Source organism: Dunckerocampus dactyliophorus, chromosome 17, assembly GCF_027744805.1.
Source record: "Dunckerocampus dactyliophorus isolate RoL2022-P2 chromosome 17, RoL_Ddac_1.1, whole genome shotgun sequence".
NCBI classification, from domain to species: Eukaryota; Metazoa; Chordata; class Actinopteri; order Syngnathiformes; family Syngnathidae; genus Dunckerocampus; species Dunckerocampus dactyliophorus.
In genome coordinates this window covers 1,432,074-1,459,781 of record NC_072835.1, presented here as the reverse complement: position 1 = coordinate 1,459,781, position 27,708 = coordinate 1,432,074, and the positions used below count along the sequence as shown (strand labels likewise).

The window sequence follows — 27,708 nt, the reverse complement described above, 5'->3', positions numbered from 1 at the left end:
GAATATCAGCAAACACGAGACGCCCGGAAAAAATGACAACTTCATTTTGTTTGTTTGTTTCTCATAATATTACGTTTTTTAAAAAATCACATTTTTTTCTTTACCCTATTTCAACTCTATGCTACTAAAGTGACATTATTTTTCTTCATAACAATATCGCGTTTATTCTCATAAAATTTTGACTTTTTTCTCGTTTGGATACAACTTTATTCTTGTAAAAAAACGCAGCTGTTTTTTCCATTTCTGCTGCTGTTGGACTTTTTTTGCAATCTTCCAACTATTAAATTTTTTGTTGTAAATTTTCTTCTCATAATTTCACTCCCATAATATGTTTGCTTAATTGTCGTGATGTTATAACTTTTTTTCTGCAACCAAATTTTCCAAAAATGACAACTTTATTTGTTGTTTTGTGAATCATGAACGTGGCAAGCTTGAGCGCCATGTGTGTCGTTTGCTGATGTTCTTCTAGCTACATATGCTCATATTCTTCTGGCATATTAAGGCAAACAGAGATCTGGTGTCGGAATTGCAGCTCCATCGGAAGCTATCCAAAGTCACGTATCGGGGTTGGATCAGAAGTGAAAAAAACGTAGATCGGCGTATCCCCAATTGTTAGATTTCTTCCTCTTATGTCGGCTTACTGCGCAGGTTGCCGATAACTTTCTGCTTCTCAACACCGATCGATATATGATAACAGCAATACTTACTTAGCTTGCATTATTTTTAATGCTATTTTCATAACCATATTCAAATCCACAAATTCATGTTTGTAACAAAAGCTGATTATTTAAAAAAAAAAAAAGAAGGGGGATTGGGTCAGCAAGACTATAAAGAAAATCGCATCAAAAGCCAAAAAATGTGGATCAGAAAATCCCTAATATCTGCTTTTTTAAACTTAGATGTAAGTGTAGCGTGTGCACACGTGGAGGTAAGAAGGACTGGAACAAACGAGGATGTGACCAAGTGTACCTGTTGAAATATCATGACATCACTACTATCAGGAGAACCAGAGTATAGAGGGGGAGGAGCCACCTGCTGTGGCCCAGCAAGGTGCACTGTATTCTGGCACCGGCTCCGAGCGGCCGCTGTGACGCCACGGAGGTCTCTGGCAAACCTTTTGCAGTTTTCAAACATGGCGGTGCTGGCGTTTCAGGGGGCTGATCTGGTCGTGGAGCATTTGGCACAACTAGCACGCAAAATGTCTTCCTCGGAGCTCAGGGGAAGTTACGACAGGCCGTTAACGTCACTGGCAGCAGAAAAAAGGAGCACTTGATTTGCTCACCCGCACAGTACGGGTAATTTCGCCTCATTTTTTTATGATGTCAGGGGCGGAGCTTAATGTCATCTGACTGCCATCATATGACATTTGTGACGTTTGTGACACATGCGACTGACCCCCACATATCGGGCACCCCTGCCTTGCTGCATACCCGCTTTGTGGTGTCTACTCAGGCCGACTCTCGTCGCTATTGTACCCGACTCTGGCAAAAGTTTAGAGACACTTTCCCATCGACTAGCATGAGAAAGTGTCTCCAAAGTTTTGGCTGGCAGTGTATAACGTGAATAAAGTACTAGCTCCTACTCCTCCATGGTTGTAGTTTATTAGAGGAGGTCTTCCACAGGAAGGTTGAATGAAAAATGGAACTGATGTGTTTTTTTAAGGGTGTGATCACATCTTGATGTCACTTTTCACGGGACTCCATTAGCACTGAGATCCCGTAGCACGCGTGCACTGTTCAATTGTTCCCAAAGCTCCTCCTCTTCCTTTATCCCCACCACATACACCACCCCCCACCCGTCCTAATGATCCACCATCTGTTGCTACACTTCCACGCGGCCGCCTGTAACATGACCCCCGCTCTGGCCGGCGCTGCAGAGGAGCGGAAGGGTGTCACGAGAGACAAAACAGAACAATCGGGCTCTTGAATTACAGCGGTGACGCCTCGCCGCCACAGCTGTTGGCAGAGACCAAGACATTGGTGGGTGACACAACTGAAAAAAGACAGAAGCCAGTGAGCCAAAGAGAACGTCCTCTCCAAAGACTCTACAGTGTTCTTCCAGCTCTTATACGCCCTTTTCACGATAACGCTTGACACTGTGACTTGGGAGTGGCTTTGAAGATGTTGCAGACCACAGGACCACACCTCAGCTTCACCACTTTCAGTCAAGCACAGACATGGTGGCTCTGTACATAAAGCTATGCTAAGAAGGATGTATGTTGTAAAAAATGCATGTCAGCTTTGTGATATAGGCGGAAAAGTGTATTATTAGTATCGTCGGTTTTTGCCCTTTTTCCCTCCATTTTGCCGCTGTTTTTTTAAATTTTCCAAATATTTCAACTGTCTTCTTAAATAATCTTTGCAAAAAATGGGAATATTATGACTTTATTCCCATAATATTTTGACATTTTCCCCAACCTAATTTTCCAAAAATTACAGCACAATTTTCGTTTTGTTTGTCATAACATTACGACTTAAAAAAATGTTTTTCTGTAACATTTCAACTACATGTGGCTAAAATTACATTACTTTTCCTCATAATAATGTGAGGTCTTTCTCATAAAATTGCCACATTTTTCCTTGCTAGAATAAAACTTTTTTCTTGTAATATTTTGACTTAATTTTTGTAAAATTACGGTGGGTTTTTTTCAGTTTTTGCTGTTAATTTTTTAATTTTCTAAATAGGTACACTTTTTTCCTAAATAGTCTTCATACATTTAAAATTATTCCCATAATATTATTAGTTTTTCCCAAAACAAGTTTTCCAAAAATTACAACTTAATTTTGTTTTGTTTGTTTTTCATAATACAGTAGACGCCCCTACAATGTAAATAGTCCGTTCCAAGAACCTTTATGTTATTGGGATTATGTTATACGAAGCGTAAAAATACATGTAAATAGCCTAATCCGTTCCAAGATCTTCCCAAACTCACCCCTTTGGGCCTTCAAAATATTCAAAGTCCACCAAATATGGTGGGGAAATATAAGAAAACAGCATAAACATAGTAGAGTAACATTCCAATATAAAATAAGGTAAATAAGGTATAATGGTGGATGGGGAACGGCCGTATAGTCTAGCAACATCACTTCATTTCATACCACCGTCATGCTTCTGGATCATTTCCTGCTTTGTTTCCATCGACAACTTTTCCCTTTTTTTCTTATCACTTCCACTTGGTTTAGGGCCCATGACTACGGAACACAAAGAAAAGTAAACAAATTAAGAAGAGATTTCAATGCGTGCAAACTAGTTTAAGGGCGACTACGATGAGGAAGGGAGCTCACATACAAAAAGGACGCGCTGGATAAGTCAACCAATGAGATTAGAGCGTAGGCGGTGCCCCGATAATCAGCCAATGAGATGAGAGTGTAGGCCACACGTGTCAAACTGGTGCCCTGGAGGGCTGAGACGCTGCAGGTTTTCTCCAACCAGTTTCTTCAGCAGGTGATTTAATTGATGAGCTCCTTCCCTCAAACTGAAGGTGTTGATCATTAAAATCACCTGCTTTAGTGACTGGCTGGAAAGAAAACCTGCAGTGTCTCCGCCCTCCATGGCACCAGTTTGGCACCCCTGGCGTTGGCGGTGCCCCGATAATCATCTAATGAGAGTGTGAAGCCAGAAGGCGTCACCAAGTGTACTCTGTTAGTCTCTCTGTCGCTTGCACAGGCTTGACACTTTACGTTATATGGAATTCCTTACGTAATACGATGCGAAAACTTTCCATAAATTCTTTACGTTGAGTGGAATTTACATTAGTTTATTCTCATAAAAAGGCACCTTTTTTCTCCAGTTAGATTGACTTTGTTTCCCTTAATAATGTGACTTTATTGTCATAAAAATACAGCTCTTTTTTTCCATTTCTGCTGTTTTTTATTTTTATTTTCTATGACATCTTTGTCATCATGACGTTATTTTTTCTCATATTACAATGTTATTCTGGTAAAATTATGACTTTTCCCCGTTCGTTTAAAATTTTTTGATTTTACGCTTGCAGATTCCTTTGCTGCTGCTGTTTTTCTTTTTCAGAATGTGCCGTGGGCCAATAAAAAAACAGCAGCGGGCTGCAAATGGTCCCCCGGGCCGCACTTTGAACACCCCTGGTCTTGAGGATGAATCCGTTGGTTATGCAGGACAAGATCAAGTTAAAACACAGCAGGTTCCCAAACAAAGAGTAGTCTTAATACGGATCAGAACAAGTTTTTCTTGGTAGCTTACTCAAAACGCCCTCTAGCACTTTTCCTTCCGCCATTCCAACGCAACCGTTTCTCGTGCTTTCCTACGGGAGGCTCGTCCCGCGTGGCGAGTACTGAACTTGTGGGGTTATTTTGGGTGGGAATTGGTGTAAATAAAGGCCGAGGAGGATGTTACTGGAGGTTCCTCCCTTGCTGTGATTCAAAGCCACGTCACAGCTGAATGACCTCAGCCGGTGCGCCCATCCTGTATTTCCGGCACAGCGAAGCGTTCCAGATTCATTGTCACGAGGATTGCAAAAGACCGTTCACATACTGCAGAGGTGCGGCATATTACGCAATATTACAACATTATTCTCATAAAATTACGACTTCTCATGAGAGTCCATCTTTTTCCTGTAGTATTTTGACTTTATTCTTGCAAAATGACTCTTCATTTTCCCATTTTTGCTGTTCTTTTCCAAATATTTCAACTTTCTTGGTAAATAATCTTGGTAATTTTTTCGGCATGTTATGGCTTTATACCCATGCTATTTTCAATGTTCCAACTATTTCAGCTTTCCTCTTATCATTTTTTCCCCTTAATAATGACTTTATTTGCATTTATTCTTGTAACATAACTTTTTCCGCAAACTAATTTTACAAAAATTAGAACCTTATTTGTTGTTTTGTTTGTTTCTCATAATATTACGACTGTAAAAAATAGTTTTTCTATAATATTTCAAGTTGATGCCACTAAAATGACCTTATTTATCCTTGTTATTATTATTACGGTATTCGCGTCATTTTTTTTGTTGGGCTCCAATTTTTTTCTCAATATTTTGACTTTATTTTTGTAAAATTACTGCTGATTCCACTTTTGCTGTTGTTGTTGGCCACACTTTGGACACCCCAGGGCTAGAATGTGTTACTAATGGTGGTTTAAAAGAATAGATTGAACAAAATAATGTTAAACTTCAGCAAAAATGGCTTAACTTGTCTTTTGGACCGAAAAGGATGACACATCGCTCATGCCCCATGCCTGCCTGGCAATCACGTACAGTACATGACCTGTTAGTGGCTCAACTTTGTCAAATGGCTATCATTAGTTGACAGCAAACATAACTAAGGTTACGTAGCGTGACATTTACGTGCTCAAAGAAAGAAAAGGGCGGGATGTAAAGCTTGCAGTGCGTTGGAAAGTTAGCGTCCTTTAAATATCCTAAATTGGCTTCTTAATGACATTCTAACAGTAACGTGTCCCTGGAGCTTGTTTATGAGCACCAAATCTATCCTTCACTTGTTTGCTCCATTTCTTGAGAGATGGGATGGAGAGCTTTGTAAAAAAAAAAAAAAAAAAAAGTTAGCACTTAAGCATCACATAGCCATGCTAGTGTTGCGGAATCTGTGCGGTTTAGCACGTGTGTAAGTGTAGAAGAGTGACTGTAGTTGTCGTAGTAAGAGCTTGCTGCGCTGCCATTGTTTTCACAACAAACGCTCACATCTGCTTGTGGTGAACTTCAAGGCTGTCAATCAGCCTCGTCAGTTTGAAGGGAATTGCCAACAAGGCGTGCTCGCAGGCCAACTCACAAAATTGCAAAACGATTCTTCAGTCCACGTCCTCCGGCGGCAAGACCCGGCAGCTCCGGTTCTGACAAAACTGGATGAGCGGGTCCTGATGGCTGGGCTGCGGCTGCAGGAAACGTAGTGGTGCCCTAATTACAGAGCGCGCTCCCTGAACAAGGCGCTGCTAAATTCGGCACGCTGTCGTTTGCGCTTGAGCTTTTTTGTGATGACGTTTTATGTCAGGAATGGGAGAACTTGGCTTTAAAAGGCCACTGTGACGCCCTCTACCTTCATTCCACTGTTGATTAATGGTGTCTTGTGGCAAGCAAGGCTAAATGGGATGCACCACCTGGCTGCAGCCAGCAGAGGCGCTGTTGCTTCACTCCCTGGAAAGTAAATGGAGATCAGCTAGGCTAGCAAAGTTAGCACGTCATGTATCTGCAGCCAGCAAAAAATACATACACAGCCATTTAAAATTGATATGGAAATAATATTTTAAAACATTCTAGCATTAGTATAAGAATTTATCAATGAATGTGACACTTTATTTGTTTTGTATTTATTATTATTATTACATTTCTAATTGTTTTGACTAAGCAGATATTGTTATTATATTGAAATGATGTAATGATATTATATTATATGTGCCTGCATGAGTGTTGGCAAATCGAAAGCCTTTTTCCTGTGGATTTTGGAGCACCGGCAGTTTTTCTTTTCTTTTCCAACTGTGCAACAGGTAAGAAAAAAACAGCCTAGTGGCTCTTTTAAGAGCGGCAAGCGCACGTGTGGAGCTCATGTGCAGGCCGAGAGTGCAGTCACCGCAGCGCAGCGGTTTTCGGGAGCCGGCGTGTACAGTGGGGCAGTGGGTTGCCATGGAGACGGGCCTCCTCCAAGGTAAACAGAAGGAGCAGTGTTGTGAGCTGAATCGTGCTCAGTGTTCAGGCCTTGGGAGCGCTACAAGCCCCCTCTGTTCTCTGCGTGCACGTTTGCTGCTGCACTTGAGATGCATGTTAACGCTGTAAGGCAACGCTTCCATTGTGCCGGGCCCCGACAATCACGTACTGTGGGCACACGGCATCACTACCACTTGCTGTTGTGCTACTCAAACAAAGCTTTGAGGATCTTCTGTTATGACCACCACAGGCAAACTGGCGGAATTTTTAAAACGCCAGTCGCTCTAAACGCCCCGTCATAATTCCATCCTCGCTAATCTGGGGATTAGAGGGAATCTGTTGGCGGTGGGGGTTTTTAAAGAGCTCTCAGGACGATGCAGCGCAGTCTTGTAACCACCAATCAATGCAATGATGTGGAAGTGTCTGCATGGGGGCTGGCAAATTGGAAGCAATTTTTTTCTGTGGATTTTGGACCACCGGTTATGTTATTTGTATTTGATTTCATTTTATTTCTATGCTATTTGTATTCTGTTTTATTCCTACTGTTTTTTTAATTTAATTTTATTTCAAATATATTTGTATTCATTTTGGGGGGGTTATTTTATCTATATTTATTTATATTTACTATTTTATTATTCAATTTATAATTACTTCCTGTGAACTTCCTGGAACTTGTTCATCCATTTCCTTTGAATAACAGCACTTGATAGCCTAACACGCACCAAAAATGGTTCTTTTTCTTGGATTTTGACCAATTTATACAATTTTTTGGTGGCCTACACTCTACTATGAGAAAACCCAGAAGGGGAAGTGATCCTTCGGGAGAGTCTCCGTGTAAACACAGACAATTCTTTTTAGGTAGCGCCAAATCGATCTGTGGCGGTCCAAATGAATGACGTGGGGGCATGGCAAAGACTGTGGCGGTGTTGACTGGTGTGTCTTTGGTGGCAGGTGCTGGACAAGCACAAGGCCATGGACAGCATGGTGGAGCTGCTGCAGGTCTACCCCCAGGAGGACGAGGCGTACGGGGAGCTGCTGGAGGCCACCACCCAGCTCTACCACTACCTGCTGCAGCCCTTCAGGGACATGAGGGAGCTGGCGATGCTGCGCCGACAGCACATTAAGGTGACACACACGCAGGACGACCCAAGGGCCATCTGTCTTTAAGTCACGGTTAACTAGTCTGTCCTGGGGCACACTTTGACTTGCAGGCTTCGAGTGAGGCTAATGCTAACGCTAATGCTAACGCAGCATCGTGTGTGTGTGTGTTGGGGGTTACGGAGGGCAGAGGATCATCCAGAGAGGGTTTTTTTAAAAATTCACCCCAGCCATAGCGGCTTAATGAGCAGCAGGAGTACCACTAAACTACTACGCAGTACACTTTGCTCCATGAGAGATGGCGGAAAAGTGCCCGCCGTCTTTCAAAGCTTCAAGTTGGACGGCGGCGGCGGCGCTTCCCTTCCCTCAGGGCGTCACACCGCATTTGAAGAAGCAAAGGCGCACGTCAACACCAACCTCCGTGGCGGTTTGGCTTCTTCTTGCACGTGTCAAGTCATGTGACATGAGCGCGTTGTCGACATAGGTGTGAGCGTGAGGCGGCGTGTTCACACGGTGCCAAGCAGCATGTAGCGCAATTACAAACATACAACATGCAGCCACCCTGCTGTCTTTTGAATTTATTAGTAGACATGCACCGTATCGTTTCTACTGATACCGATAACCTTGTGCTTCTCAAGGCCAACATGGTACCAAAAACCAATAACTGTTTTATGTCTACTTTTAAAATGTAGATGTAAGTGTTTGTGTGCACACGTGGAGGTAAGAAGGACTGGAACAAACGAGGATGTGACCAAGTGTACCTGTTGAAATATCATGACATCACTACTATCAGGAGAACCAGAGTATAGAGGGGGAGGAGCCACCTGCTGTGGCCCAGCAAGGTGCACTGTATTCGGGCACACGATGTGGGGGTCTTTGGCAAACCTTTTGCACTCTTCAAACGATGCGGAGCTGACGTTTGATGTGGCTGATGAGGTTTTTTGTGGAGAAAAAAGGAGCGCTTGATTTGCTCACTCGCACAGTACAGGTAATCTCACCTCGTTGGAGTGTTTTTAAAAATGGGAGTGTGCCTGTTAGTACATGCTCACAGCCCGGATATAAAAGCAGAAAAGGTGGTGTTTTAGTAGGCGGAACAGGTGCGTCCCATTACGTGCATTCATTAGCTGCCTCTTTGTACCTGTTTTTATATCTTTACAACACACAGGAAGGAGAAAGACGTGTGTTCATGTCTCACATAAAGACTATACACAAAAGATTGCATTCTTCCTTTAAACAGGAAGGACACACACGTTAGCAACACTAGCATAGCTATGCGACGCTACAGTGCTAACATTCCACTCACATGTTAACAGCGACATCATGCTAGTTTAGCCCATTTGCTGAGGGAAAACAAATCGATCGAAGGTCCAGCTCCCATGTCTACATCTGACTGATGGATAGTTGGCGAAGCTTTATTTTAAGATGTGTAGCGAAGCCTTTTCTTCTTCTTCTTCTTCTTTTTCCAAAGCTGCTGGTATCATGTCCATGAGGGAGGGGGGTTGTTCCTTCATAACATCACCAAAAGCCGCAACTTGACAAGCAAAGCGAGCACTGGAGTTCCTCTTCTCTCCAAAGACGATGGATGATGGATGATGGATGATGGATGATGGATGTCTCTCACTTACTACTGATGGAGCATCGTTACAAAGTGACCTTTCCATAAAAGGAGACTTTTTAGATGATTTCTGTTGTCGTGTGGCGGCGTAAGGAACGAATAAGCCACCTTTTGGCATCTCCTGCAACGAATACGAGTTTGGTTCATAGCGAGAAGGTTCTAGCAGGGAAAGATCAGACAGACAAGGGATGCACAGTGTGCATGTGAATGGTGCATTGTGGGGGGGCCCTACAGCACGTCCCACAGCGCCGTCACGCGGGTGTCCGGTTGCGTGCGGCGGTCAGAGGTCAGCCATGAATTAGACATGACAACGGCTCCCCTTACCGGCGCACACGGGCATGGTCGGCGTGGCGACTGTTGCCATGCAAATCCAGCACAACCAGCAAAACTGCTGTGGAAGTGTAAAAACAAGAATCCTTCAGGGCTCCTTCAAAATAAAGTTACATTTTTTTACCCTCCGATCCCAAAACAATCCCGCTCATTAGCGTTTCTTTATTTCCATCACAGGGCACATCAAATATATCAAATATATAACACGACTTTATTGCCATCCTGTAACAGTGACAATAAAGTTATATTCTACATCTGTTCAGCTAAACCGGCGGTGTCCAAAGTGTGGCCAGGAGGCCGTTTGCGGCCCGCACCTGCTATTTTATTGGCCTGCAGCACATTCTAAAAATGTAATTCAACAAGAACACTAAAAATAAAACACACACAACAGCAAAAGTTTAAAAATTAGCACAAATTTTACAAGAATAAAGTCAAAATATTAAGAGAAAAAAGTTGGACTCTCACAAGGAAAAATGTTATGAGAAGAACGTAATATTATGAGGACAAAAAGAGGAATTTTTATTAGCTTAGAGTTGAAGTACTAAAGAAAAAAGGTGTTTTTATTTAAATGGTAGTATTATGAGGGGAAAAAACAAAATAAAGTAGTATTTTTTGGGGCAAATTAGGTTGGGTGGAAAAGTCCAAATATGATGAGAAAATTGACCAGGGTTATTTAAAACAACAGCCAAAATGGGGAAAAAGATGAGAGCGAAGTTGATATGAGTTTGTTCACGTATATGACGTATACGAGATGCCATTTTCTCTTGAAATAGATGTAACGTCTTAGGATGTTACAAAATATCAAAGTTTCAAAGGTGCATTCTTTCATTTTTACCATGTGGCCCTCACTGGAAAAAGTTAGGACACCCCTGGACTGTGGAATGCGAGCATAGTCATCCTGCTGTTTTTTGTCATTTTAAAGGAAAAGTGCACTTTTTTGGGAATTGGACCATCATCCACAATCCTGTGAGACATGAACACACGTCTTTGTCGTTCCTGTGCGTTGTAAAGATATAAAAAGAGGTACAAAAAGAGGCACATAAGGGGACACACCTATTCCGCCTATGAAAACACCTCCAAAAAGATTTCAGCCAAGCCAGCGTCACTCCCTGAAGGGAGGATTTTTTCTGTACCCCCCCTTAACCGAGCAAGATAAGACAGCGACGCCCTGCTGGTGATAACGGCGGGAACGAGCATCCCTTCTTTATCCTGGCCACACGTCTGTGTTTTGTCACTGGGCAGCTGTGAAGTGCAACACGGCGTGGCCTACAGGAGGTGACGGGGGAGGGGAAGCCTGCCCCTCGGCTCCGAGCCAACTCGGAGGTGTTAGATTTGCTAAGCGCGCTAAGCTAACGTGCTGGTAGTCCATCCCGACGTGTCTGACGGGTGAGATCACAGCTATAATGGTCGTTTTGTGTTAGCATGTTCTCCGACCTTAGAACTTCTGCACATGTTTCTGGCCAATGATGTCATCCACCACCCCTCCAAAACCCCCCTCCCACTTCTCATCCCTCACGTGCACGCACACACACCCCTACCGAAACACAACCTTTGAGGTTTGTTGGCGGTGGTTGTTAGCCACGATGCTGTACATCTGCTTTACATTTACGCAGCAGTCCTATCAGCCTCGCAGGAAGTGGACATTTTGTTCCTTAAACTCGCCGTCACGCAGCGGGGAAGAGGGATGGTGGGGAGGGTGTGGGGGTCTAGCCGGGACTCCACGTGGCGCCGGTTCCCACTCCGGGCACGTGACCTGACTCAAGATGGCAGACTTAAATCAAAGTTAGCCTTTCATTTGCACTTCCTGGACACTGCAAAGTAACACCATTTTGCTAGCATCAAGTGGAAATGGTCAAGAAGGATGTTTAAAAAAGTAGTAATATAATGGAAAACAAACAAAGCAACAAATAAAGCTGTATTGTTAAGTTAAAAGCAAAATATCACCAATCAAGTCATACTTATGAGAAGAAAATGTACAAGAAGAAAGTTGAAATATAAAAATGAGAATAAAGTCAAAATGTTAAGAAGGAAAAGTCACAATTCTCAGAGAATAAAGTCATAATATCAATCCATCCATCCATTTTCTATGCCAATTAGGGTCGCGGGGCATGCTGGAGCCTATCCCAGCTGACTTGGGGCGACAGGCGGGGTACACCCTGGACTGGTGTCCAGCCAATGGCAGGGCACATATAGACAAACACTCACATTCATACCTATGGACCATTTAGAGTCTCCAATGAAGCTAACATGCATGTTTTTGGAATGTGGGAGGAAACCGGAGTACCCAGAAAACCCCCCCACACACGGGGAGAACATGCAAACTCCACACAGAAATGCCCAAGGGAGAATCCAACCCAGGTCTTCCCATCTCCTGACTGTTCCTGTGTTGGCCAACATGCTAGCCACTAGACCACCGTGAGGTATAAACTCATAATATTATTAAGGAAAGGTCATCGTTTAGGAGAATCATCCCATATTATGAGGGAAGATAACATCATAGGAGCGTAAAGTGGAAATAATGAAGAAAGATGTGACTTTTTTTCAAAGTTGTAACATGGGAAGCGAAGCAACGAGTACATTTGTATTGTTTGGAAAATTAGCTAGTGGAGAAAGTTAAGTTAAGATTTACAAAAAAAAAGTTGAAATTGTTGGAAATGAAAAAAACTAACTGATGTGGTTTTACGAGAATAAAGTCCAAATATTACGACGAAAAACGCCGAGAAAAAAGTAACAATTTTACGAGTGTGAACTCGTGATGTTACGAGGGAATAATGTCATTTTAGTAGCATAGTTAAAATATGAAGACAAGATCTGTTTGTTTTGTAAAGAATTGTTATATTATGAGAAACAAACCAACTAAAGTTTCCATTTTTGGAAAATTAGGTTGGAGGAAAAAGTCATATGGGAATAAAGTCATAATATTACGAGAAGCAAAGTTATAAATATTGTTTCAGAAGAAGTTTGGAAGTTTAAGAAATGGAAAAAAAATCATTTTGCAAGAATAAAGTCAAAATATTAAGAGAAAACGAGAAGAATAATATAATAAATAGGAAATTGTAATGAAATATTTGTTTAAAAAGTTGCAATATTATGGAGAACAAACAAAGCAACAAATAAAGTTGTCATTTTTGGAATATTATGTCGCGGAAAAAGTTGTCATGTTACGGGAATAAATCCAAAATCTTGGCAATAAAGTCATGATTGCCTGAAGAAAATGTACAAGACGAAAGTTCAAAGTAGTGGGGGGTAACAAAAGCAGGAATATGTTAGATTTTTTTAAAAAGCAGTGGTACATTTATAAGACTAAAGTGAAAATATTAAGCAGAAAAGTCTCAATTTTACGAGAATAAACTTCATTCCGCTGTCACTCCCAGCACGTGACCTGACTCAACGTTAGCCTTGAATTTGCACTTCCTGGACACTGCTTGGGTTATGCAATGCTATGCTATGCTATGATTATTTCCATCAAGCGGTTCAGCACGGTGCACGTTTTTGGTAAAGTGGACCAAAACATCCCATTCCTGCTGTCCCACTTCCATTATTGGCATGTCAAGGTCTCCTGTTCCGCCCAAGTGACCTTTTAAACATATTGCAGCAGTCATCATATGTGTCCCTGAAGTTGCACATTTGTATGATGTCATGAAGGCTTCGCTACACATCTTAAAACACCACCGTCCTGCTTGCTTTTGATGTTGCGGCTTTTCATGACGTCGTGAAGTGAAAAGCTAGATGAGATGGGCAGCTTTGTTTGAATAAATAAATAAGGCTTTGCTACACATCTTAAAAAAAAACAAAAAGCTGTGCCAACTGGCCATCAGTCGGTTACGGACGTGGGAGCTGCAAGTTTGATCATTTTTGTTTTTCTTCTCAGCAATCAGGCTCGTCTAGCATGACATTGCTGTTGAAATGTTAGCACTTTAGCATCACATTGCTATGCTAGCCTTGTGTCCTCCTGTCCCGCTCCTTAATTTCACCTTGTTGTGTGTGATATACAAGACACACAGCAGGCTTGCTAAAAAGCACTTTTCAAACGCAGGTGACCTCTTCTTCACTTTGACCGCCCTCTGCTGCGAGCTGCTGGTACTACACCCGCCTGAGCTCTCCCTTATACCCGTGCCCTCTCGCATGCAGATCTCGCTGGAGACGGAGCGCCTGGGCCCTCGCCGCGTGGAGAGCCTGAGGAAGGAGGACGAGGAGTGGCAGAAGAAGGCGCACGCCGCCGTCCTCGCCATTCAGGACCTGACCGTCAAGTTCTTTGAAACCACCAATCGGGCACAGAAAGGTAAACACGCACGCACACAAATATACTCTCCGTCGTCTGACAGCGGCGCCTCTGCGTGTGCGTTGCAGCGCTGTATGAGCGAATGCGCGCCGACCAGCGCAAGTTCGGCAAGTCGGCGTGGGCGGCGGCGGTGGAGCGCATGGAGAGGCTGCAGTACGCCGTCGCCAAGGAAACGCTGCAGCTGATGCGGGCCAAGGAGATCTGCCTGGAGCAGAGGAAGCACAGCTTGAAGGAGGAGGTTAGCGACACGCACCGCAAACTTGAAAATCAAGTCACACTTTTTACCCTACCGTCCCAAAACCACCCCTCCCCCCGCTCGTTAAAATATTTCTTTATTTCCATCAAATGCATCCATAAAGTTAAAGTTGGCATTTTTGGGAAATTACAGTAGGTTGGGGAAAAAGTCAGAATATCAGAATAAAGTTAACATAACCAGGACAAATTTACCAATATTATTTCAAAACAAAGTTGAAATATTTGCATTTTTTTTTTTTATTTTCAATTTACAAGAATAAGAGAAATAACAGAAAAAGTCCTAATTTTCCGAGAATAATGTGATATTGTAAGGAAAGATAACATCATTTTAGTAGCATAGAGTTGAAATGTACTTTTTTTAATGTTCGAAGATGAACAACAAAAGTAAGTTGGAATTTTTTGGAAAATTAGGTTGGGGAAAAAGTCAAAATATTACAAGAAGAAACTTTATGAGTATTATTTAAAAGGAAAGTATTTGGGGGGGAAATGAACAAAATGTGGAACAATTAGCAGTCATTTTACAAGAATAAAGTCCAAATATTACAAGAATAACATATTAGCAGGGAAAATCATGTCACTTTTGTAGCATAGAGTGGAAATGTTATAGAAAATATACTTGGAAAAAGTTGTAATATTATAACAAACAAAGTTGTAATTTTTGGAAAATTAGTTTGGGGGGAAAAGTCATCACATTATGGGGAGAAAATTCACAAGTGTTATTTAAGAAGGAAGTTGAAATATTTGGTGGGGAAAAAACAGCACACATGGAAAAATTAGCAGTAATTTTACAAGAATGAAGTCCAAATATTTAATTTTTTTTTCTTAAAAAAAAAAAAAAAAAAAAGTCCAAATATTTAAAATTTTTTTTCTTAAAAAAAAAAAAAAAAAAAAAAGTCCAAATATTTAAAAAACCCAGCATGCCGGTAATTTTACGTAATCTAACGAGAACAAAAGTTGCCATTTTACGAGAACAAACTGGGTAATTAACGGCAATCGGGCGTCTACGTTTGGCAGATGCGGAGCCTGCAGGGCGGCGAGGACGCGATGCTGCACCTGGACCAGCTGGAGGCGCTCTACTACGAGCTCCAGCTGCAGCTGTACGACATCCAGGCGGAGGTGCTACGCTGCGAGGAGCTGCTGATCACAGCTCAGCTGCAGAGTCTACGCCGGCAGATCACAGGTGCCCCTAGTCGCCGTGGTCGCACGCGGCGTCCACCAGAGGGCGCCCGTGTTCACAAAGCGCTCGCTCTCGCCCTCGCAGAGAGACAGGACGAGGTGGTCTACTACGACGCCTTCGAGAGCCCCGACGCCATGAAGGGCGACGAGGATCCCGCCAGCCCGCCGGCCCCCCTCAGAGATGAAGACCTGGGTGTCCTGCAGCAGAGGACGCGGCAGCTGGAGGCCCGCAGAGGACGCATCACCGCCAAGAAAGTCTACCTCAAAAACAAGAAGGTCACCAGGCCGGACCACCGACGTCTTCTGAGGGTTTTTTTTAACAAGCTAAAAAAAAATACTTCCTTACCTTCAACAGGAAATTTGTATCTCCAACCACAAGCAGAAGGTTCTACAGCGCCAGGGGCTTCTCAGGGACAACACGTCTTTGCAGGTGTGATTGACAGCTGCTAGCTTATTTGGACCAGTTAGCATCAAATGAAAGGACTTTTCCTCTCAAGGTTCTCGAGGAAGACGAAGCTGAGCACAACGCACGAGTGAGTCAGGAGAGACAAAGAACTCTGGACAGACTTCGCAGCCTCAGTCAGGTAACCAGCCATCCCTGCGTCCCTGTGTCGGACGGTATTGCGTCCTTGTCCCAGTTTAGGGTTCCTGTCCCTCCGTCCGATGAGCCCTCGTGTCCCTGCGTCTGCAGTCCTCGTCACCTTTGCCAACTTAAAGCAATGTTGTCAAAGAATTCCTCTCGTCCACTGAGCTCTCGAGTGTTTGCGTCCACGGAACCCTTGAATGAGTCTTCGTGTCCGTGTCGCCCCGATTCTCGTGTCCGAGCACCCGTGTCGACTAACTTTCCTACCATCAAATGATTCCTAGTGTCCTTGCATCTGTGCCCATGAAACCCTTGTGTCTTTGCACCTGGCTTGACCGCATGCTTGTGTGCTAGCCTCGCTCATTTTGTCAGCTGGAACCAATTATTTTAGTCTCGAATTTGCCTGAATTTGTGTGTACTTTGTTCAAGTATAGCTGGTGTCCAAGCATTCGTGTCCCTGCAGCTCTGAACCCTGGCGTTTACGTCTGTATCCATGGATCCCTCATGTTCTTGCATCACTTTTGACCCAAGTCATGTGCCTTTGTCGACTAAAACCAATCGTCTTTGAGTTGTTGTGTCAAAGAACTTCTTGTGTCCATCTGTGTTGACCCAGTTCTTTTTGCCTTTGTCAGCTCAAACCAACCAAAACCTTGTCCTTGCATGTGAAAAATGAACCCTTGGATGAACCCTTGTGTCCTTGCATCTGTGCCGACCAAGTCCTCATGGTCTCGTGTCTGTGTCCATAACTCTTGCATCTGGGTTGACCCTATCCTTGGGTCCTTGCTCCTTCTGTCAACTAAAACCAATTGTTTTTGTCTCGGTGTTGCCCGAATACGTGTTTCCTCGTCAAAGTCTTCCAGTTCTCGTGTCCCCCGACCCTGGCGTCGTGGTGTCGGCATCCGATGCGTCCTTACGTCTGCTTTTACCCAATTCTTGGCCGGACTGATACCAATCGTGTTCGAGTTGTTGTGTCAAAGGATTTCTTGGACATCCGTGTTGACTCGAGTCCTTATCTGCTAAAACCAATTGTCCTTGTGTCTTTTGTCCTCGCATGTCTCAAAGGGACACGGATCCCACATGTTGGATGAACCCTTGTATCCTTGCGTCTGCGTCTTGACCAAGAGTCGTGTGTCTCCAAACCCTCATGGTCTTGCATCTGGATTGACCCAGTCCTGACCTGTCCCTGAACCCTTGCTCTGTGTCCTAAGATCCCTTGTGTCCTTGACCAAGTGTCTTTGTGTCCCCATGCTTGTGTTTCCTCCTCGTGGTCTGGCATCTGTGCCTGAATCCTGGCGTCCCTACGCCTGTGTGCACTGACTCTGTCTCCGTGTCCCCCCAGCGCTACCCAGGCCAGGTGAAGTCCAGCCGCATGAGACAGCTTCAGAGCCGGAGACGAGCGGGTCAGCCTCCCAGCACGCAGGCGGCCAGCGTCCAGACCGACTGCATCTCCGACCTGCCAGAACTTTTTGCTCCTCCGCCGGAGGACGCCTGCGGCTGCGACAGCGTCTCCCTCCCCGCCATCAACCTGGACAACCTCGACTCGTCTCCTCCTTTCCTCTCTTTGCCTCCTCTCCCGGCGTCCTCATCCATTCTTACCATAGCGGCCGCCCCTCTTCCTCCTCCACCGCCGCCTCCTCCACCACCGCCTCCTCCTCCTCCATCCTTGGACGACCAGCATCTCAGTGACAGGACGCCGCCTGCCATCGAGCACCCGCCGCCGCTTAAATGCGAGTCGGAGACGTCCTTGCTGCCTCTGGCACCGTTTTCTCCTCGATTCTTCGACAGCAGCCAGCTGCTGACGGCTCGGAAGAAGCTGAGGAAGACGTCGTCCGTGGACGCCACGCAGTGGAGACGAGGTGAGCGCCACCGTTTGCAGGAGGGGTTATGTTTATGGTTAAAGAGCTCGGCGTAACCAAGTAGACGACACAAAGTCCAGATATTGAGTCTTCAAATGGGTTTTTCCCGTGTGTTGCGTCCCCAGTGAGCTCCCCCATGGACGAGGTGCTGGCGTCGCTGAAGCGCGGCAGCTTCCACCTGAGGAAGGCGGAGCTCCGCGTGCTGGCGCCCGACCCGGACGACGACAGCAACAACATCCTGGCGCAGATCCGCCAGGGCGTGCGCCTCAAGCAGGTGCGCGCCCGCCCCGAGCAGCGGCCGCCGCCCCCGCGCCACGCCCGCGGCTTCCCCCACTCGGCTGACGCTCTCACGCGCAGCATCCACGAGGCCCTCAAGAGGATCAAGGAGGCGTCGCCGGAGTCCGAGTCGGAGGACGAGGGCCTGCCCTGTGCCGACTGGGAGAACTGAGACGCTTGCAGTGCAAATTTCAACAACAACAAAAAAAGACACTTTTTCTATCAGCGGTATGTTTTGTACCAGGAAAAAAAACAACATTTGGGATACGACCTCTCACCTCCGTCGAGTCGTGCTGTAGTTTGCCGTGTGGTTTGCTGTTTACCATCGCTCGTACTGTTTGTGGCGCATTGCCACGGAAACTAAAAAACATTTTTACAGAAGGAGCTTTTTTTTTTTAATATATGAAATTTATTTCAGCGTTTGTCGGATAAATGTGTCTGCTAACAGAGTTCAGTATTTCCCACACCGCCATTTATTTGTGGCGGTCCAGATTTATCTGTGGCGGCCTTGCTCATAAACATATTAGGACGGACCGCTTTTAGCATGTTTCCAACTCCGTACAGCAGATGGCAGCAGATAGCAGGAGGCGTCTACGTTGCCACCTTTCATTTAGCGAGTATCGCCGCCACAAATAGATGCCCCCTGCTGGTGACACACTGCCTCTTTTAGCCAATTGGACCTTTTCGTTTTCACTGCCTTCTTTTCCAAGCCATTTTTTAAAATTATTATTACGAGTGTTGTGTGATTTATTTTTATTTTAATTATTTAAATGTATCCTGTCAAACATACACTTCACGGCTGCATTCCCTTAGCTTAGCATAAAGGCTAAACAGTGCCAACCCAAAGTTGGCAAAAAGGACGTACGTATGATTTCTAACCATTCCTTCACTTTTTTTTGTCTGCTTTTGCCCTTTTTTTTTTTTTTGGAGTTGGACAAAGAGTTTGTACTTGTCCTCGTCTTGTCTTTCTGCTTTTTTTTGTAATTTAAAATAAAAAATAAAGAAAAAATGGAGTAAAACACGCCGAGCAGGACCGGTCGGACCTCGCAGCAGACGTGCAATAATACAAATTAACTTTACTGGATCACGACTAAGAAATGATATATATATATATATATATATATATATATATACATATATAAAATATATATATATATGTGTATGCATGCTTAAATGTTTTGAAGTATTTATTGACGCTTCATATTTTAACGATTTTTTTTTTTAAAGAACACGATTGTACTTGGAGGTTGTTTTTGTATGCCAAAATTAAACATCAAGCAAATGAAATAAATAGAGTTCATTAAAATAGTTTAAATTGTCCATTAATTCATCAAATTGTGAAATATCTAAAATAATTGTACTGAACCAGTTATTTATTTCTTGAGCGTTTTAATGATTGCATGGCCTTTTTATTTCATGATCTTGCAGCGCTATTCAATTTTTTAAAAAGTTAAGTGGGTTCATGAAATAATAGGTTGAGTACAGTTTTTAAATTGCATTTCACCATCCATTCATCCATCCAGCCATCCATTTTCTATGCCGTGAAGTAGTTAATTAAAATTTGAATACATGTCATTATATTCATTTAATTTTGGTGCAAAACAAAAAGTTTTGATCCCTTCCTTTCTATTCCTGTTTCCTGAGAAAATAAAAAGCACCAAAAAAAGTTTCTTCCCAAAATTGTTTTATTTAATTTGGTTGAGGTTTTACGAGAAACTGAGAAGTTACAATTGAGTAAGCATTTACATGTAAATTCATTTATTCAAATAGTCATACCTCTCAAACTGATGACGAGCCCTTGGATAGCAAAAGTGTTTCTCATTTTTGGCAAGAGGAAAAAAAAAAAATCCCACAATGAAAAAAGAAAAAAATATCAGTGTAGCTCGCTACCACTGATGCATCTCTGCACCAAAAGGCAACATCAGCAAAAAAACAAGGAAAACATTTGGCAAAAAAAAATCTTGATAAATAGTGGAAAATATTGCCATTTTTTAAATAGTAATAAAAAAAACACACAAGTACCAGAGATGATCAATCATTGCACTTCAAGTGGCAACAAGTTAGTTTTTTTTTTTAACAAGTGCACCAGAATCATTTTTTAAAGTCAAAAGTACCTGAAAGTGACTTGATAAACAAAGCGTCCTCTTTGTATTGCTCACTGTCGCCCTCCTGTGTGCGACCAGAGAATAGCGTACCTGGCGCGTGATTGGTTCATTTGGCTGATGATGTCATTGGAGCGTGTTTTTCCAAACAAAAACAGTTCACGATTGAAGAAGCAAAAAGTCCAAACGTTCCAGGAAGGCAAGACGGATCCAAGCTGTTTCAACTTGGCTCTTGTAAACGATCCGAGTGAGCGTGGCAAACAAAAGGTGTAAACATGGCGGCGGCCGCGCGGCTCCTAGCTGCACTCCAGCAGCTTGGCCAGAGCCTCCCTCAGCTCGCTCAGCTCCAAGATCTTACCGTCCAGCAGCTGCAGCAGCGAGCGCAGGCTCTGGCGGAAGACCTCCCTCTCGCGCTGGTCGGCCTCCACGCGCTGCTCCAGCTCGTCCAGCTGGGCCTCCAGCGCCTGGTTCCTCAGCTCCACGGCCTGGGGGACGCATCATGCGCACAACTTTAGACAACGACATTTCAAACTAATTCAATTCAGTAAGAAAAGCTCAAAAGGCAGAAAACTGTCGATGCCACAGAACAGCGAAAATGCCAGCTTTTCCAAGCAAAGTGATGGGTTAGACAGATCCCGCAAAATGGCCACAGTCCCGCGTCTGTTACTACTCCACAAAGGTGACAAATGGCCCCCACCACACAGAAGGGTTAGGAAAATGCCAGTTTTTACAGGCTGTGTGACGGGGGCTCCGGTATTCCTGCACAAGAGACACAGCCCCCGCCCCTGATACGACCTCCAAAGCTGCAAAAAATGTTAGTTTATACAAGTAGTTTATGCAAGTTGATATTTCCTACTACCCTTGAATGCAGCATGACTCGCCTGTAGTTTGTGTGTGAGGGAGTCTCTTTGGGAGTGAAACTGGTTGGCACTCTGAACGTCCATCTTCAGACGCTCCAACTCCTGCCCAGAGAGGAAGCACAGAGGTCAAAGTTCACCCAGAGGTCAGCAGGTGTGCATGTGACGTACGTCCTCCTTGGCCTTCAGTGCCACCTCCAGCTCCCCGATGGTGCGGTTCAGCTCCGTCTTGTCGGACCTCGCCGTGGCGCTTTGGCCGCTGACGCACTCCAGCTCTGTCACCTGGTGCCACGTTTGGGGCGGGGGGAAAGTAAAAAGCGGTAAAAAGGCACGCCCGACAGATGAGCGGCCGGCGAGGCTGGCGCGGTCCTACCCGTTTATGCAGCCGCTCGGCTTCCTCCTGGTAGGCGGCCAGCTGCTGCTTCCACTGCTTCACGTTGGCCGTGGACTCCAGCAGCGCCGCCGTTAGCTTCGCGTTGTTGCCCTTCAGCGCCGCCAGCTCCGCCTCCCAGTGCTTGCTGAGGCCGGGTGAACTGCGTGCGTGCGTCAAGCGAGACGTTAGCCGTTTGCTAGCAGCGTGACCGTGGCTAAAACAACTTATTGATCATTGATTGTATGGAATCACTCCGGATGAACGTGTGATCAGTACGCTTATTCAGGAGGATTTCTCAAGCGAGGACCTGTGAGAGAAGGGAAGCGCGTTGTGGGAAGGTTCTGCTCCTCCTCGGGCCTCGGCGGCGTGCGGCGCGTCGGGCACCGCCCTCTCGTCCTCGGTGCCGTTCACGCTCTCGGAGGTCAAAGGCGACTGCGGGGGGGCAGTGGTGGACTCCTTGAAAGAGGAAAACAACAACATTAGAGACATTGTTGTCATGCGTTGCCATGGATACGCACTACGTCAGTCACGATGACATCAAAGACGATGATGCTGGTCAGCAAAGGGGAAGTGGGAGGAGCTAGTTTGAGATGACGGGGGGAAGCAGGAAGCACCAGGCTACGTTTACCTTCTTAAAAACGTGTGTGATGGCGGGCGACACGTTCCTTTTTACAGCGCCGCCCTGTGGAGCGGTCGGGCAGGACAGAGGCCATTAGCTTAGCGCGTGTAAACACGCAGAGACCAAACGGGGGCCTGGGGGCGGGCAGTAAGATGTTTTAGTGTTTTGTTCACCTGAGAGGGCGTGCTGGTGAGCTCCATCTTCTCCTGGGACTTCTCCTTGGCGAGCCGCGCCGCCTCCTTGAACTCGGCAAACTTGTCTGCGAACTAGAAAACACACACGTCATCTAAACGGAAGCCGCCGCCGGCGCGCGAGCGTGGACGCGGACCTTGCTGAGGTGGCTCTCGGACGAGAAGCCCAGGCCGTAGACGGTGTTGGCCCGGCTGTCGGCCCACTGGCCGAACTTCTGCGAGGTCTTGGTGAAGGTCATGTTGGGGGTGATGGTGCTGTTGATGACGGCCTGGACAAGTGGACACTTTTAACGTCAGTCACGTTGAAACAAACACGCCCAGCCGTGTCCCAATATCGACCTATGACCTTGGATCCGTCCAGGCTGATGATGCGGTACACATTCCTGCTGCTGTCAAAGAAGTAGGAGACGGTGACGGCGTGTTTGCTGGTGGGCACCCAGTTCTTCTTGGTGGCCGGGTCGATCTGGAAGATGTGGGCCCGCGTGCTGAAGATGGGCTGCTCGCTGCAGGTGGGGGAGTGTGATGATAACCGTAGATGAGAAAGCGACACACACACACACACACGGGTCAAATGTGACATTAACACATTCCGCACACACAGTTCCCCCTCCTTTGTGTCTGTCAGGCGCCATCACATTGCTTCCCTTATTCTGACACTCGCATGAATATCAGCATCAGGGAACGGTGACGTCACACATTAATCCATAACGGTAAAAATAGCTGACAAGCCATCGTTGAACAAGAGGCTCCAGTGGGGGGAGATTCCCCGTACTGTGCGGGTGAGCAAATCAAGCGCTCCTTTTTTCTTTGCCATGTTTTTTTTTCCAAAATGAAATGATGATAAATGGATCCATTGAATTGGTATTTTTATTTCCTGATGTGTTCAATATATCTCGTATAAAAGGCTTCTCCCTTTTTTTTCCAAAATGAAAATGAAATACAATTTAATTTATGAAATATACTCACATGCTGGATTTGTTGCCCTTTTTTTGCTCTAAAATTAAATAATTTAATACAAATTAATTGATTTAACTTAATTTACGTCATGCAATATATCATGTACGACGTATGCCAAAATCCACGAATGGGACCCCACCAAGAACACAAAAAACCTTATCAGCCCCCTGAAACGCCAGCGGCACCGTGTTTGAAAAATGCAAAAAGGTGTGCCAGAGACCTCCGTGGCGTCACAGCGGCCGCTCAGAGCGTGTGCCCGAATACAGTGCACCTTGCTGGGCCACAGCAGGTGGCTCCTCCCCCTCTATACTCTGGTTCTCCTGATAGTAGTGATGTCATGATATTTCAACAGGTACACTTGGTCACATCCTCGTTTGTTCCAGTCCTTCTTACCTCCACGTGTGCACACACTAATTTAAGATGTTGTGCATCTCTACTTTATACGCTGTTGGTGCACGGTAAAAAACCAACACGGCCCTGTTTAGCTCACTTTGTTGGCAACGCTGGCATGCTAACCTCGTGATGGTGTTGCATGAGGCCTCCATCAGGCTTCAGTCCAGCATGGCGTGGATGGAAATGCGTGTTTTGTGCATAACGTGCGCACGTGGTCATTGTTCAAGGCTAATCCTTTATTATTCCCCATGAAAAGCTTCAGGAAACCACTGGAAAGCATCAGACGCCATCGTGATAACACACAACTAGCTTAGTCGGCCATCTTTCATGCAGCAGTCAAGCCGTGTGATGGAGATATCATAACGTGTGTGTTACGTCCTACACTGCACCACTGTGACTGCGTATGATCTGTCAGCGTAGATTACCCTTACAAGTCCTACAGTAGATGGCTTTGATACATTTCGGAACACCTGCTACGCACTCACAGGCGGCTCCGCTTTGCTTTTGACATTATCAAAAAAATGTACTTATTCTTGGCCTAAATGAAGCATTTTAAGCATAAAACGGATAAATGAGCTAACTCAACGAACTGAAATGAAAAGCAAGACAGAAGAAGCGTTGTAATTGTGAATGTAGGATTCTACACTGGCCACTAGGTGTCAGTAATTGTTGGGTGAGACAGGAGATGCACTAGCCTCCTCACTCAGGTTTCCCAGGGGACACATTTACTGTGACACCGCTCCAGTAGGACATCACATGACATTTTACTCTTGTCATGTCTACCATGTTGGATGCCATTTATAGCTGCAAGCTTGCAAAAAAGTTAGAATAACGTCACAATATGACGGGAGTCAAGTCATAATTACCAGAAAAACATTTCCAAAGGATGCTGAAATTTTAAAAAAACACAAAAAAAGCAGCACAAAATGGAAAAATCAGCAGTAATTTGAAAGAATAAAGTCAAAATATGAACAGGAAAAAAAATCTTACATTTTATGAGAATAACATAAAATATAATAAATATTATGATGGGGGAACAAAAAACACCATTTTAGGAGCATAAAGTTCAAATATTTAAGAACAAAGATGTTATTTTTTAAAGTGGTAATATCATGACAAACAAAACAAAACAACAAAGTTTGCTGTTTTGGAAAATTGGGTTGTGGAAAAGTGATCATATTAGGAGAGTAAAGTCAAAATATTATGGGAATAAAGTCATAATTCCAAAAAAAAATGACAAGAAGAAAGTTGAAATTTAAAAAAAAAAACAGCAAAAATGGAAAAATCTGCAGTCATTTTAAAGAATAAAGTCAAAATGTTATTTAAAAAAGTGTAATTTTGCAAGAATAACAATACAATCATAAATATTATGAGGGGAAAAAAACACCATTTTAGGAGCATAAAGTTCCAATATTAAAGAAAAAAGATGTTATTTTTTAAAGTGGTAATATTATGACAAACAAACAAAACAACCAATAAAGTTGTTGGAAAATGAGGCTGTGGAAAAAGTGATCGCCTTACAAGAATAAAGTCAACCTATTATGGGAATAAAGGCAGAATTATGAGAGGGCTTGAGGGCTCTAATGATGTTAAAAGCCTATTTAGAAGGCAGCCAACAGCTTTTCTATCCCAGAACTATGAAAATATTCCATTTATTAATATTGAATCCTACTTCACGAGGAATCACTTAACACGGTCCCGTCTGGAACCAATTAAGCGCCATCAACGAGGGATTACGGCTTTTCAAGTCGCTCTTTGATCACGCCCCCACCCCTGCAAGATGTATAGAGACAGAACAGCTAGATTTTAGACGAGCCTTCTTTTGGCTTCCCTGCTTGCACACATAGTAAATGAACTGATAGCAGATCAGATTTGTGGATTGGGGGGGGGGGGGGTGTCACGTGGCGGTTGCCGTGGCGACAGAGCAGCAGCTAAGCAAAGTAATGCAGGGTTATTGCTGCTGCCAAACAGCAGTGACCTGACAGCCTTCTGCTTCTTCTTCTTCTTCTAGTCAGATTATTTAGTATTCCTGCACGCCACGTGCTCCAACCACAGCGATACTCCATTTGATACTGACACACAAGCGTCAATGATACCATGAGATACATTATTAAATACAGCAGGGGTGTCCAATGTCTGGCCCGTGGTTGTTTTCTTTTGTTTTTTTAACTGGCCCACTATAATTGCATAAGAAAACTAAAAAAAAAAATGCAAAAATGGAAAAATCAGCAGTCATTTTACAAGAATAAAGTCAAAATAGTAAGAGGAAAAAGTTAATCTAACGCGAAAAAGTCAATTTTATCAGAATAACATATTATGAGGGAAAATTACATGATTTTACTAGCATAAAGTTCAAATTTTAAAGTTACTTTTTAAATTCATAACAAAGTTGTCATTTTTGGAAAATTAGGTTGTGAAAAAAGTTCAAATATTATGGGAATAAAGTCCTAATATTCAGAAAAGAAAACTTACAAAGATTATTTCACAACAAAGTTGAAATATTTGGACAATTTAAAAAAAACAGCAAAAACGGGAGGGAAAAAGACTAAAAACCAAAGTTCATACTAACAATTGGCAATTTCCGTTTTTTTCTATCCAGTTTTTCCTTGTAATAACTTCTTAGCATTTTTATTATGTGGCCCTCGCTGGAAAAAGTTAGGACACCCCCGATATACTGTATAATTTGCTTTTGACCTATATTGGGTTAGTTTTAGCTAGCATCTTTAATGTTCAAAACGTACAGTAGTGCCCCCCTCCCCGTCCTTCAGTCTTCACGTATGCAGCCCCCCAGCGAAACATGTTGTTTTTATTTTGACAAAAATTGCTGCAAGTGATTAGTTTTCCGCAACTATTCGTCGATACAGTTAATGCAAAACACCTTGACGATATCGATATTTTGTCCCACTGTAATCGACGCCAAGCATACTTGATATACAGTAGATATATGAGCTATATGCAGTACAGTGTTCCCATAAAGGCCCTGTCACACAAACGTCGCTAGTTTGACAGGCACATCGACAACACCGCAAGGCTTTTCGACCCAAAGCCACACCAGCAACCCCGTGCGCGCTGACACGTTCCAAAACTGTCATAAATAAATAATAAATAAATAAACTATGTGGTTGTGAGTGGATTTATTGACAGCTGCTGTCCTCAGCAGCAGCAGCAGCTTTAATCTCCTGTGAGCGCTAACTGCACTACAGTTAGCTATAGCCAGCTAGCACGCTAACCAGCTAGCTGTGTTTACCAGCTTGACTGATAGTGACACACACGTGCAGGAATACACTCGCTTTCCAAGCTGCTAGATTGGCATTACCACCAAACAGGAACTAAACAAACATACCCCATTGTTGCTGGCTGGTTGGTGCAGCTACTCCCTCTGCAGCCGCCCTTCTCGCTGTGCCTCCGGCGCAGGTTTCACTCCGACATGGTCTGACGTGTCGGCGGCCGTGGGTGCATGTCGGTGACGTGCAAAGCCTCACCGGAGCAAACGCGCCTGAACCTGCATGACGATGATGATGACTGAGAGCTACGAGCTAGCTAGCAGCAGCCAAGGATAGCGCCTGCTAGCTTCGGCTAGCACTGGTCTAGTAAGGATCAACTCCGGGGTTGTGCTCGGCTTAGGACTGGACTGGTTTGGTCACTCGGAGCCAAACTGAAGAAACTTTTCAAACGAAGGGAGACAAAATAACGTGACTATAAACTGGCTGCACCCAATCGCTGCTAGCTAGGTTGCTGCTGTGCTACCTTAATTAAATGCAGCACAACATATTAAGGGATTTAATTTTTAAAAAGCCCATTTGGATTTAACGCAACCAAACATCAGTTAATCCCTTTGTCAGCAATTAAATAATGTCCAGGCTTTGTATGGCTTTAGAACCGCAGGAGCATCTACTCAGTGTTGATGTTCTCGATGTTTCGGCAATCTTCCAACGTGTTGGAAGCAGTCCTGCCTTTCAGAGGCGACAAAGCGGATGTCACGTGTTGAGCTAAAGCGTTACATTTTAAAAACTTTGCGTTTGTTAAAATATATCAAAATATATAATCTATGGATGCTTCATCATAGTCGGACCCGGATCAGCCTCCTCCTCATCTCATCCCGCCTCCTCCTCCGATG

The 27,708-nt window shown here is 44.2% G+C and overlaps 2 protein-coding genes across 6 annotated transcripts in view; one reads left to right on the top strand and one right to left on the bottom strand.

The window, feature by feature from the left end:
• jmy (junction mediating and regulatory protein, p53 cofactor) overlaps positions 1-21,506 on the top strand; it is a 23,486-nt gene extending 1,980 nt beyond the window's left edge. The window contains exons 2-10 of the mRNA XM_054756870.1: positions 7,580-7,753; positions 13,803-13,953; positions 14,022-14,191; positions 15,223-15,388; positions 15,470-15,660; positions 15,740-15,814; positions 15,882-15,968; positions 17,307-17,823; positions 17,949-21,506. Of these exons, the coding sequence (XP_054612845.1) occupies positions 7,580-7,753; positions 13,803-13,953; positions 14,022-14,191; positions 15,223-15,388; positions 15,470-15,660; positions 15,740-15,814; positions 15,882-15,968; positions 17,307-17,823; positions 17,949-18,271 (1,854 nt within the window). The 3' untranslated portion in view covers positions 18,272-21,506. The remainder of the gene's footprint in view (positions 1-7,579; positions 7,754-13,802; positions 13,954-14,021; positions 14,192-15,222; positions 15,389-15,469; positions 15,661-15,739; positions 15,815-15,881; positions 15,969-17,306; positions 17,824-17,948) is intronic.
• LOC129169911 (homer protein homolog 1-like) lies at positions 19,767-27,708 on the bottom strand. 5 transcript variants are annotated; one of them, XM_054756872.1, is made up of 10 exons: positions 26,935-27,708; positions 22,588-22,744; positions 22,379-22,510; positions 22,224-22,316; positions 22,060-22,113; positions 21,739-21,887; positions 21,432-21,591; positions 21,230-21,340; positions 21,083-21,163; positions 19,767-20,686 (listed from the first exon to the last, which is right to left on the bottom strand). In XM_054756872.1, the coding sequence occupies exons 1-10, from the start codon at positions 26,937-26,939 to the stop codon at positions 20,498-20,500; spliced, it is 1,131 nt and encodes a 376-aa protein (XP_054612847.1). In that variant the 5' UTR covers positions 26,940-27,708; the 3' UTR covers positions 19,767-20,497. The 5 variants fall into 5 exon arrangements, with proteins under 5 accessions (XP_054612847.1, XP_054612846.1, XP_054612849.1 ...); XM_054756871.1 differs by having other exon boundaries at positions 21,230-21,591; XM_054756874.1 differs by lacking the exon at positions 22,060-22,113.

Excerpts from the sequence above, each read along its gene's own strand:
- LOC129169911 (XM_054756871.1), bottom strand. Across the intron at positions 22,114-22,223 it reads TCACCAGCACGCCCTCTCAG|GGCGGCGCTGTAAAAAGGAA; the intron begins GTGAACAAAACA and ends ACCGCTCCACAG. Across the intron at positions 21,888-22,059 it reads TCACACACGTTTTTAAGAAG|GAGTCCACCACTGCCCCCCC; the intron begins GTAAACGTAGCC and ends TCCTCTTTCAAG.